Below are 11,881 nucleotides of genomic sequence, written 5' to 3' on the forward strand. Positions count from 1 at the left end.
ATGACAAGTATTGTTTAAATAATACTTGGAAAAGTTATGATTATAAAATACTCATTTTTTTTAGTGTCTCACAATTTTTGATTACCTGGAAAATAGAGAATCAACACTGCGAGTCTGACTGTGAACCTGCAACACTAGAAACTACGCCAGCTTCTCTGGTCATTAAAAAGGCCGGCTTAATCATTTTAGGGACTAAAGTGAAAAAAATTTCAAGACCTTTTAATAAAAATGAAAAGGGAAAATTCACAAAATAAGTATTTATGAAAATAAATATCAAGTTTTTGGTATTATTTGCAAAAATTCCAAAAATGGTATTATAACTAGTCATGACGAGTAATTTGTAAAACCAATTAAAACTTGCTGTGTGGCTTTAAACTAACCGTAACGAGCACGTTCACTAATCATTTACTCGTCACCACTAAATAAGTTTCATGCCTCGTATTTAACGCCACGAGTAATTCATAAGTCCTTTAGCTATAACAATGGTGTTCTTGTGTTTGTGTGGGGGTTTGGTATGGGAAAACCGAGTTCATGTTGTGGGAATCGTAGGTGTTCTTGTGGTTGGTTACAATATGAAGGCAAGGGTCAATGTTGTGGTTACATTCCGATTATTCAAACCCACCAACTGATTGGGAACTGTAAGTCCCCCCGCCCCGGGGCGTCGCCGATCGATACGAGATCCGCACGAGGTCTAGGAGTGCGGAATCCTCCTAGACTCGTTAATGGTGTAGAAGACGAAGAACACGATTACACACAAAACACATACACGAACAAACACACGAATGGGATAAACACATCTGCAGATCTTTTTATATAATAATCAAAACACTTACATACCAAACATGAAAACAAATGAAGGCCGACCCGAGGTGAGCTCTACCTCGGGTCGTCCCACACGACTCTCACTCTTGGTTTCTCTCTAGACAAATAAACTGATCACTAAACTCACTCAACTTTCTGGATTACTAACCCTAAACACGACACACATATATATATATAAACTTCGCGGGCTTGGGCCTGTAGGCGAAGTTGTTACAACTTCGCCTATGGCGAAGTTGCTCTAACTTCGTACTTCCACAACGCTGAACAGAATTGCATAGCGACGGTCACAAAACATGCACCAACAGACTCCCCTTTGACCGTTGCTCTCAATTCTAACAAACACAAAAGATCATCTGTTACAAAACATGCACCAACAGGAACTTTACAGTGGGTACAAATGTGTTGATGAATGGATGGGATCATCAACATGGGGAAAACGAAGTCCTCGCTTGTTCGAAACCAAATATAAAGAAACAAGAATTCTAAATACAACATCATCCAATGGACCGTCCCCAAGAGCTTAATGGTCTTTTTGGGCCTTGCACGAATTATATTAAAATAAATAGAAAAATCATATAATATATAAAATATAATCAAAGAAACTAAAAATTTATAGGCCTCAAACCTCAATAGGCCACAATTGCCTAGCTCGCACATGCTCTAAGCCGGCCTTGTCATCCATGGAAGACATCAAGAACTTACAGCAAACAGGTTCGTTTCAAGAATATTGTAATACATTTGATTTTCTCCTTAATAAAGTAATTCTAAGTAAGGATTATGCTACAAGTTTATTTGGGGGGGGGGGGGGGGTCTCAAATCTGAAATTAAGTGGTGGGTTATGTTTTTGAGTCCAAAAACACTTAAGGAGGCTTATGAAGCGGCAATGAAACAAGATAATTTGTTTACCACTTGCTTTGGCAATAAAGAATTCAAGAAGGTAGGAAATGGATCTTTTTGTGTAAACCATGATGAGGAATTTGGTGAAGGCAAGATTCATAACTTTGATGAATCTGAAAATGGGGTTGAGATTCAAGAATCCATTGATGCTAATTCATTGGAGAATGGAAAGGATAATGATGTTTTAAGAGAAAATGGAAATGATAATAAGACTACATCAAAGATGTTTGATGAAATGCTTGGGCATGTTAGTAGTGAAATAAAGGAAGTTTTGGGTAATGATTTAAGAAAAGAAGCGAAAGAAATTGACAATGAATCTCCATTAATGGTTCCACTTATGGTGTGAGACAATGATTTGGATACCAATGGCCCATCTGTTGTGTCTGAAATTACATCTGTAATAGATGCTTCTTACGGCCTAAACAATTCAAAATATTAGTTGAGCAAGTTGGATGATAGTTTGACCATCAAAGTTGATCAGAGTAGTCATACATTTATAACAGATGATCAATGTGAAGATGATATGATGCAGTTTCGGAAGCGATCAATGGCTCGAGAGACTCATGATTAACAAAAGACGATAAATTGAAACGAAGTTCCAAGAACAATGTTCTTTTCAATAAACTTAAACAAAAACTAATTAACAAAGAGACCCCAACATCCTATTTATACTAAACATGGAAAAAGATAAACTAGGAAATGAGATAACATAAAATAATAAAAGATATTAAAAATCAAAATTCAAATATGGAGATAATTCTACATCATGATATTTTAAATCAAGAAATGACGGAACTAATTGAAGTAGGTGATCAAGAGAAGAAGACGTGTTCGTATGGTTCTGTTTTCACCAGCCATTGGGAATTATAGAGCTGCATCTAAGGATAAAGACGCATATGATGTTAAACAAATTGGTGACCTTCTTACAGATATGTTGGCATTTTGTTGGACAAAGGAAAGTAGAAAAAGATGGGACAAAAAGACTAGCAGATCTATGAGATCGAGTTAATTGTTTGAATAAACAAACAAATAGATATGATAACGGACCTGTTAATATGTCTATGGTAGTTTATGTTGGAAAAATATGGAGGGTGGCTCTAAATACAGAGTCTTGAAAGTTTGGGCTATGTTAAATATCATACTTGTGCAAATATAAATACTTTTATGAGCCACTGGAGTGTTAGATTAACCAAGAAATTGGTGAGAAATCATGGAGTGAAGAAGGTGGTAGGCTCAAGTGGCTTTGCAAATGCTAGTGTGGCTGAACTAAACGTTTCCAACGCAACTGAACAACTATTTTTTAATGCTATCCGAGGTGGAAAATCTTTAGGTAGGAAACAAAATCTTGTTGTTAGAGGGACCCGGCAAGCTATTAAAATCGTTGCAATTGGCATGTATTTTAACAAGGACGGGTCAGCGATAAAAAAACTGCAAATTGGTGTAAATAAAATTGTAGATCTAGTTGCAGTTATTTTTGTCCTGAGGGCAAGAATGTAATTCTACAAAGCAAGTATGGTGTAAATAACAAGGATATTGTTCTTAAAGAGGTTGAACTGGAAGATCCAACACATAATATTGGTACAAACTTGGTTAGACAAGCAGCTGCAAGGGCCAATGAATTGGTTGGAGGTGGCACCACAATATTAATAGTCCTTGAACAAGGTCGTGTTCTAGAATGTGTCAAAGTTATGGCAATTGGTGCAAGTATTGTTTTTATTACCAAAGCCATTAAGAAGACAACAAAAGCTTTGGTATCAATACATGATGAAGCACGAGATTTTTCCACGTTTGGTTTTGATAGTTTTGATTAACAAATTTTTTCATATGATGATTTTTTAGGACAAAAGTGTTTTGAGGGGGCAGTAATATTAGGTAGTAAATAGTAGAGGGGGCCAATTGTAATAATAGCATAGTATGGGGACGTTGATGTAAGTAGTCAATTGTACTTATAACAATGAAACGTAAATGAGAACAGTAGCTATTGATTTGAGAATTTAACTCCCCGTCTTCTGTGATTCTTCTACTTTTACGGTTCTTTAGCTCGATTACATTTTGTATTATAACAAGAAACCGAAAATAGACTAATCGGAGCCTTAACAGGCTAAATCAAAGCTTCCGCCACCATGATACACCACCGGTGGTGGATGATCTCTTAAACAATAGAGAGAGAATCGTAACGGATGAAGAGGTGTGAAAATGGAGACACACACAATAGAGAGAGAATCCAAACGGATGAAGTGGTGTGAAACTGGAAACACGTGGTACCACACGTGTTCACATTTACATACAATGGAAGGGAACCACAAATGATGCGGAATGTACCAACTCAATAGCGTAATGGTAAATGAAGAGTAATTATAAGATACACACAACACTTTCTAATTTAAAATATATAATAATAGGGTGGGTTATTGTACAGTAATAGCTTATCGTACATTACGTACGCGACCTTCCAGAGCGTTAGATTACAAAACACGCAGTGGCAATTTCGTAAATAACCCAAAGCTGGTTCGTGATCAAATCCATCAATTACAAATCGATTCTGATCCATATTCTGAACTCCCCGCTCCATCTCATTCAATTTCTAAACCCTAATTAGAGCTTAAAGTATGAAATCTCAAAATTAAAAAATCAAAATCAAAATAGAACATCATTAAACATCAAGAATCTTCAAATTGATCAAAAATTGATGATTTGATCAATCGAATTGATGTGTAGGAGGCTTTAGAATCATCAATTGATTATGAAATTGTAGAACATTACACTCAATTGAGCTCTGATTAGAGTTCAAAAATTATGTTTAAACGCTCTGAACAAAACTGAAATATTCAGTTCAAAACTTAAAACGTTCAGAACAAAAGGCTAAGAAGTTCAGTAAAAAAATCTAAGAAGTTCAGAACAAAAAAAGTTTAGAAAAAAAGCTAAGAAGTTCAGAACAAAAGTGAGAAGTTCAGAACAAAAAAAAAAATTAAAAGAAAACGCTTAAGAACTTCAGGCTTAAATCTTATACATTCAAGATTGAATCTTTAAGACGTTCAGGTTTAAATCTAAAGCGTTCAGGCAAAAAACCTTAAACGTTCAGGCTTAAATTATGATACAATCAAGGTTAAAACCCATCACTCAATGTCAAAAATTGATCGATTGAAGCTTCAATTTGATGATTAACTAGATCAATTTCAAAGTTAATTGATCAATTAGGTTCAACAATTTCAATTTCAATTTCAATTGGTCAATTTGATCAGCTACATGTGAACAACGATCGATGATCGTAACGGAAGAGGACGGTGATCACGATGGTAGATGATGGTCGCGATGGTGGACAGAATAGATGGACGGTGACGGATTGCTGAACGGTGATGGGGAATGTGGACGGAATTGATGGGAGCAGCGGTGGACGAAGACCGGCTCGCCGTTGTTGCTCGCTATTCTGATTAAAGAACCTTGTATCACTAATTGAAATCGACGGAGATACAAGTTGTGTACGTCTTGTACGATTAGAAATCATTGTATCGGATTTTTTTCTATGATAATAATAATTATTATTATGTTAATGGTTTTCAAATATATATAAAAAAAAACCCAAACTGATTTCCTCAATTCAGAAACCCTAGTTTTCTCATCAACGATGGCTTCCGATGAATCGTCTGATTCCGACACCGTTAAACCCTCAGCCGGAAAACGACCGGCTGACGGGAAGCGGACGGCGGTGGTGTTGGCGGTGGCGGCGCCGGATGCAGATACATATGAACAAAAGAAGCAGCAACAGCAGCTTTTCCAGAGGCTGTGGAGTGAAGATAATGAAATTGAGTTAATTCAAGGCATGATCCATTATGTTAACCTCAAGGCTAAAGACCCTCTTGCAGATGTTACTGATTTCCATGACTTTGTCAAGGGATCACTTCATGTTGAAGTTAATCACAGACAGCTGCTGACTAAGGCGAGGCGGTTAAAGAAGAAGTTTGAAAACAATGCGGCTAAAGTTCAATCCCGAGGGAGAGTCCGGTCCTTTTCGAATCCCCACGAGTCCAAAATGTACGAATTGTCGAAAAACCTATGGAGAAATGAATCTAATTCTAATGATAATAACAACAATGTGGTTAGCCCCAAGAAAACCAAAGTTAAAGTCAACATGACACCGCGGACCACCAAGGGTCTTGGTTCAATGGGGTGGTTGGTTACGGATGACGTGATTATTAATAAAGGGTTGGAATTGGTGTCTCCGGCGAAGAAGGTTGAGTTGGAGGCCAAGTGGAAGAATCTTAGGGTGCAAGAGCTTGAGCATTTCTTGAGGAAAGTGGATGTTTTGAAAGAGCAAGCAGAGGTTGTGTTGGATGCTATAGCAAAATCTGGTGGCAAATAAGGTATATTTTTTTTATTATGGGTTGTTGTGTTTATGTTATTGATGTTTTTGGAAATGAATTTGTAATCAATTGAGCTTGTGTTGTAGATTACTAGCTTTGCTTGTTTCGTATGGTAGTAGATGTTAAAAATGCTTGATAACTTGGATATTGGCACTCAAAAGATCTACTACTCGTATGTTTTACACCTACAGAATATAGAAACAATTCTCTCCTTAAATCTTTCAACCCATTTATGTACACTCTTCCAAAAAATTGAATCCAAACAACCACATATGTTCAACATGCCATCTGTGAACTACGACCCAAACACCATTTTTGCGCCACCGCAATTGTTAGGCGGAAGCTGCAATGCTACTGATCTATTATGCCAAGCTAATACCAAAAAGTCAATCCAAGATGCAACCTGATAACACGTCTGAGACTTGGCCCGATTTCATGCCTGAACCGTCCAAAAAAAAACTAAAACGATTAAAATCGCTTTGTCTATCAAGGAAAGAGGCATTTACACGTGCTTAGGGGGGGACGTTTCCAAAGACCCGATCGTTGGTAACACGCAAACCCAGCTCGCTATGTGGGGTCGGATTTTCGAGAGGATCAACTCTTATGCATCGTGAACCGTGTCGCTCCATTGATCAAATTGCTAAAACTCCACAACCAGTGAAAGGTAAGTTTTGTGGTGTTTACAACTGCAAAAGTGATGTACCTTGCGTATTTTTGTGAATTTAGCCCGGCAAAAAGTAATAATAGCAGTTACTTTTATTTTTTAAAAAATAGTAATCTAAAATTATAAATTTATTTGATTAGGCTATAATTGAGTAAAAAATTAGAATGCCCAAACTTAATACTCACTATGCTTTTCTCTAGCAAAACACGTATTTTCTCCGTCACCAAAAAGTTAGTGGGGTTATTTTTCAGGAGAAAAATAAGTTGAAAACGTGGGGACGGTAAAAATATGTTTTATTAATTTGGGCTTAACGCCAGCCAATGGGCCTGAGATTATTAATTTCCAATATCCATATTCTAAAAGGCAGACCAAATACAATCGAGGATTCCAGGTTGAAAACCATTTCCAATTGGGTTCTTTCTTTACACCTATTAACATTCAATGACAAGTCAACGTTCATCAATCAACAGAATACCTAATCATCCCGTCAATACAAAGTATAATCAAAACAAAATTATAAATACGGATCAATACCAACAATAATCTTGAAAACACATGACATAAACATAACGTCACTCCTCTGAAGCCACTATCAAATTATATCGTCTAAACTTACTCGATTTCCCAATCTCAACAAGCTTCTTAGCCTCTTCGGTTCTCGACTCCTTAACCAACCCATCGATCACGAGTTGCGTCACATTTGGATCCACAACACACTTTTGTTCAAGCACTTGCTTGAAAAGCTCAACCGCCCAATCAAAATCACACATTTTACACGCGAACCGGATCAACGTTGCAAATGTTGCTTTGTTAGGAACACAATCACTTTCCACCAATTTAGTGTACCATTTCTTTGCTTCTTCCACATCACTATTGTTACAGAAACCAATTATTATCGCATTGTATCCAAACTCATCTGGTTTGAGATTCCTAGACCCCAATTTTTCAAACAGTTCAACCGCTTCGTTTAGTTTATTCACAGACACCAATCCGACCAATCTAGCATTATAAGTTCGGATATCGGGTGAAATATCATTATTCATCAATTTATCCCAAAATCTCTCCCCATCAAGAAACCTACCATTTCCATAAAACCCAATAAGCAAAGTATTGAAAGTAATCAAATCAGGCTCCAACCCATTATACCTAATCTCATCAAACATCGAACCCGCCAGTTCAAACGAGCCCGCTTCACAAAAAGCCTTGATCGCAGTGTTATACGACACAATATCCGGTTTAACCGATATCTTCTCGGGTAACTCTTTAAAAAACTTCTCAAACCCATCAAACTTCTTGGCATTAACACGCGCACCGAGCAGCGCGTTAAATGACTTAACAGTTTGTTTACAGTTTCTCTCAGGCATTTCGTCGAACAACTTGCGGGCATGATCAAACATGCCGGATTTCCCATACAAAGAAATCAATCGGACTGCAAACCCTTCTTTGGAAACATCATCGTACTGTTTCTGATCCTCGAGAATCTCCTCGACCCATTTGTGTTTCTTGGCGGCGGTGAGACGGCGGACTGTGTTGTCGTAAACGTTGGCCTGTTTACGGAATAAATGCGACTCGGATAACTTTTTGAAATTGTCTACCACTGTTCGCAGATTACGTTCCTTGTAGAGATCATTGTAGAAAGATTTAACCGGTGATTTGGTGGCTGATGTGGAGAAGGTTCGGAAGAAGCGAGAAATGGTGGTCATGTTTGTTGCCGGGTGGAAGATGGTGTTTGGGTTAAATTTAAATGGGTTCGGGTTATATTATATCATGGACGGACTCGCGGACACGTTTAACGAAACGGGTCGTGTTATTGTTCTCTCTGATGGGTTCACGGGCTGATCTATTTAACTTATGTTTTGAGTTACGTTAATTCATAATGACTTGGGCGATTTATTTGAGTTGCATCAAATTTTTGAAATTTAAAAATAATAATCCGACATGATTTAAATACAATTTGTTTCGTTTAGAGTGTTTACAGGTAAGGAAAACTATTGTTGGGTTAAACATGTGGTGTTCGGGTCAACTCGTGAATACATGAGTTGTGTCCATCTTCATTTGTGTGACACAATTTTTGGGTTCGTGTCGTGTTCAGGTCCGTATAAATTTCTGAGTTTGTGTTGGTTTTAACCCACAAACTCAATCGATTTAGCCGTTCTAATTGAACGCCTTTTTGTTAAAACCCAAAGTTCTAAAGATTTTGGCTTGACGAATGTCTCGTTATAAATCTCAAAACTGGCATGGTAAATATGTTTTTGTTGCTATGATAATGTACTGATCTTTTATGCAAAAGGGTACAGCCCGCAAAGCATATAACTTCTTACTCATGATTCATGACTAAATGTAATGTTTTCTATAGTCTTAAGTAGTGGTTACAGTTATTGACGTTAAAAAGTTACAAACTTGGATACTTTTCGAGAAGAAAATAAGAAGGTTTTCTAACCAACCGAAGCTCGGAATTAAATCTGTTGATACGTATATTTTTCTGAGTCGTTTGCAAGTTTTAAATCTTAAAACATAACAGTCTTAATACCCGCGCGTTGCCGTGATAAAGTCCATTAAAAGAGTGTCGTTTACTGCAATTGTTTTTGTAGTATGCGTTGTGACATAACATAGTTCCTGATTGAGCCGGGTTGACCCAGAAAAAATCATAACAATAGCCAAAAGAATTAAGGACTCTTAAGTGGTTTTCATAAGATTACAAAAAAATAAAAATAAAAAATTCAAGGACTTCAAATTGTTTTCTACAGAGCCTAATCCGTGATGAATTTCTCTTCTCCATAAACCCATTTACACGGGCTGGTTGTGACAAAAGCAAATCTGAGTGTCAACACCTATAGCTTCGGCTAATGATGGATCAAGAGCATGCTCAGCATCAACAAAATAGCCTACAAAACTAACAAAAGATAACATTTTAGGTGATGCACACCTAATAATGAAATATATATATAGACAATACCAATCACAATAATAATAATAACAACAGATCAATCACAAATGCAACAGAAGCATAGAATGAGAACTAAGCTTCTATAAATATCAAATATCTTTCAGAAGCTTCTATAAATATCAAATATCTTTCAGAAGCTTCTATAAAATTAATGCACGACTAACATCCTGGTGATACATAACTATTTTTGCTATTGACTTATGCATTATAAAATGTATGTATGTTTCTTGATTTCTCTTAAAACGAAGTGTAGGCGGTGAAACAGTAAACAATATAGCTTTCACTTCAATATATTTGTACACTACAATCTAGTAGCACACGTCTTGTACAGAAAATCCAGAACACCAAAGGTGATTATGATATGGCAAGACTTTAAAACAAATAATCAAATATCCTAATTTTTTATATGAAAAAAGAAATAATTTGAATTATAGTCAGATTAAACCTGCAAGAGTCTTGCAACCGTTGGTTCAATTTCGTAGTTCATAAGCTTTGAAATCATCAGAATCAACCTCATAAGCTTTCAGCCTGCATTTATAAGCCTTATATATAAAAAGCAAAATTGGGGGTAAAATTAGGGTTAGCTGTTGCTGCTCAAAGTAACGTTTCTAAAATCAAAGATCGAAGAGGGTTCAAAGATCCATTATCCTTTGCGAATTCGGCACCCAAATTAAAGAAGATGGAGGCAAAAAGTCGATGCGCCGGTGAACTAATGACGGAAGGAATTGAATACATTTGCGAATACTAACAGTCGAAAGGGTGGAAGCCACCGGTGGCTGAGGTATAAAACAAAAGGAAGGAAGGAAGGAAGGAAGGGCAGATGATTACACGTGGCTATAACAAAAAACATCAACGGCTCGTATTTGCATTTTTGATGAATAGTTTTTTGTGTGAGTAGAGCATATATAATATATAATGCTATCTAGCTTGGGTTTGGTGTTAGGAATGAATTCAGCACACATCTTCTGGACTTTGCAGTGGTCCATGACCTAGGTATTTTAAACTCGTTCTTTAAGAAAAGAGAATCTCATTTGATTACTTTTAACAGTGGGGGACAACACACAGATCGACTACATATTGACGAAGGCAAGGAGACCGACGGTGGTGGAGCGATTGCAAGGTAATACCGGGGGAGACGGTCGTGGCTCAACATCGATTGCTGGTAGCTGATATAGGCTTCAGAAATAAGTTGACTGAGCGGGAAAGAAAAGGTACACCCAGGATTCGATAAGGAAATCTAAAGGACGACAAGCTTTCACTATTTAAGGATAAGCTTACCTCGACGACCTTGGTTCTAGTAGACGAGGACTCAAGCCATATGTGGGAAGCAATGGCGACAAAGATTACTCAAGTAGCGAACGAGACTCTCGGGGTTACGACTGGAAAGATAGGGGGCATAAGGAGTCGTGGTGGTGGAAGGTCGTACAAGACAAGATAAGGCACAAACAAGGAAGTTTTAGAAAGCTTAGGAGGTGTACGAATGAGGAAGAAAGAGCGGGATTGAGGGAGTACTACAAAAAAGCTAAAAGGGAGGCAAAGAAGGCAGTGTCGGAAGCAAAGAACACTGCCTATAAGCGGATGTATGAACGTTTAGAAACAAAATAGGGGGAACATGATCTGTTTAAGATTGCCAAAGCAAGGGAGCGTAAAAGGAAAGATCTAGGGGCTGTGAAGTTTATAAAGGGTGCGGATGGGCAGGTACTAGTTAAAGAGCAGGACATCAGATTAAGGTGGCAAACCTACTTCCAGATGCTTTTCAACAATGAGAGGGCTTACCAAGAAGAAAACGACAGCACACGTCTACGAGGACAACAACGGAACAATTGCTATTGTCGACGTATTACGCAAGAAGAGGTGAGGAAGGCACTAAGAAAGATGGGAAGGGTTAAGGCTGTTGGTCCAGACAACATACCTATCAAGGTGTGGAAGTGTCTGGGGGAGGAAGGAGTTATATGGTTAACTACTTTGTTCAATATTATCTTCAAGTCCGGTAAGATGCCAGATCAATGGAGGAGCACCGTCGTAGTCCCTATTTATAAGAACAAAGGAGACGCTCAATGTTGTGGGAACTACAGAGGCATCAAACTACTAAGCTATACTATGAAGTTATGGGAAAGAGTTATAGAGACTAGAATTAGACGGGAAACTCAAGTTACAGTAAACCAATTTGGTTTCATGCCGGGCCGGTCC

The 11,881-nt window shown here is 37.5% G+C and overlaps 2 protein-coding genes across 2 annotated transcripts; one reads left to right on the forward strand and one right to left on the reverse strand.

Annotated features, from left to right (window-relative positions):
• Nucleotides 1–5,344: 5,344 nt before the first annotated feature.
• Nucleotides 5,345–6,121, forward strand: LOC143600090 (putative transcription factor At1g61730). The gene has a single exon (XM_077077874.1). The coding sequence runs from the start codon at nucleotides 5,345–5,347 to the stop codon at nucleotides 6,077–6,079; it is 735 nt and encodes a 244-aa protein (XP_076933989.1). The 3' UTR covers nucleotides 6,080–6,121.
• A 1,195-nt stretch (nucleotides 6,122–7,316) lies between these two features.
• On the reverse strand, nucleotides 7,317–8,448 carry LOC143600088 (uncharacterized). Its single transcript, XM_077077873.1, has one exon. It carries the CDS (start codon nucleotides 8,445–8,447, stop codon nucleotides 7,317–7,319), a length of 1,131 nt encoding a protein of 376 aa, XP_076933988.1. The 5' UTR covers nucleotide 8,448.
• Between the last annotated feature and the right edge of the window lie 3,433 nt (nucleotides 8,449–11,881).

This window comes from Bidens hawaiensis, unplaced genomic scaffold (genome assembly GCF_021521415.1).
Source record: "Bidens hawaiensis isolate Kalapana, Puna unplaced genomic scaffold, B.hawaiensis_p1.1 tig00053340_1, whole genome shotgun sequence".
In the NCBI taxonomy this organism is placed as follows: Eukaryota; Viridiplantae; Streptophyta; class Magnoliopsida; order Asterales; family Asteraceae; genus Bidens; species Bidens hawaiensis.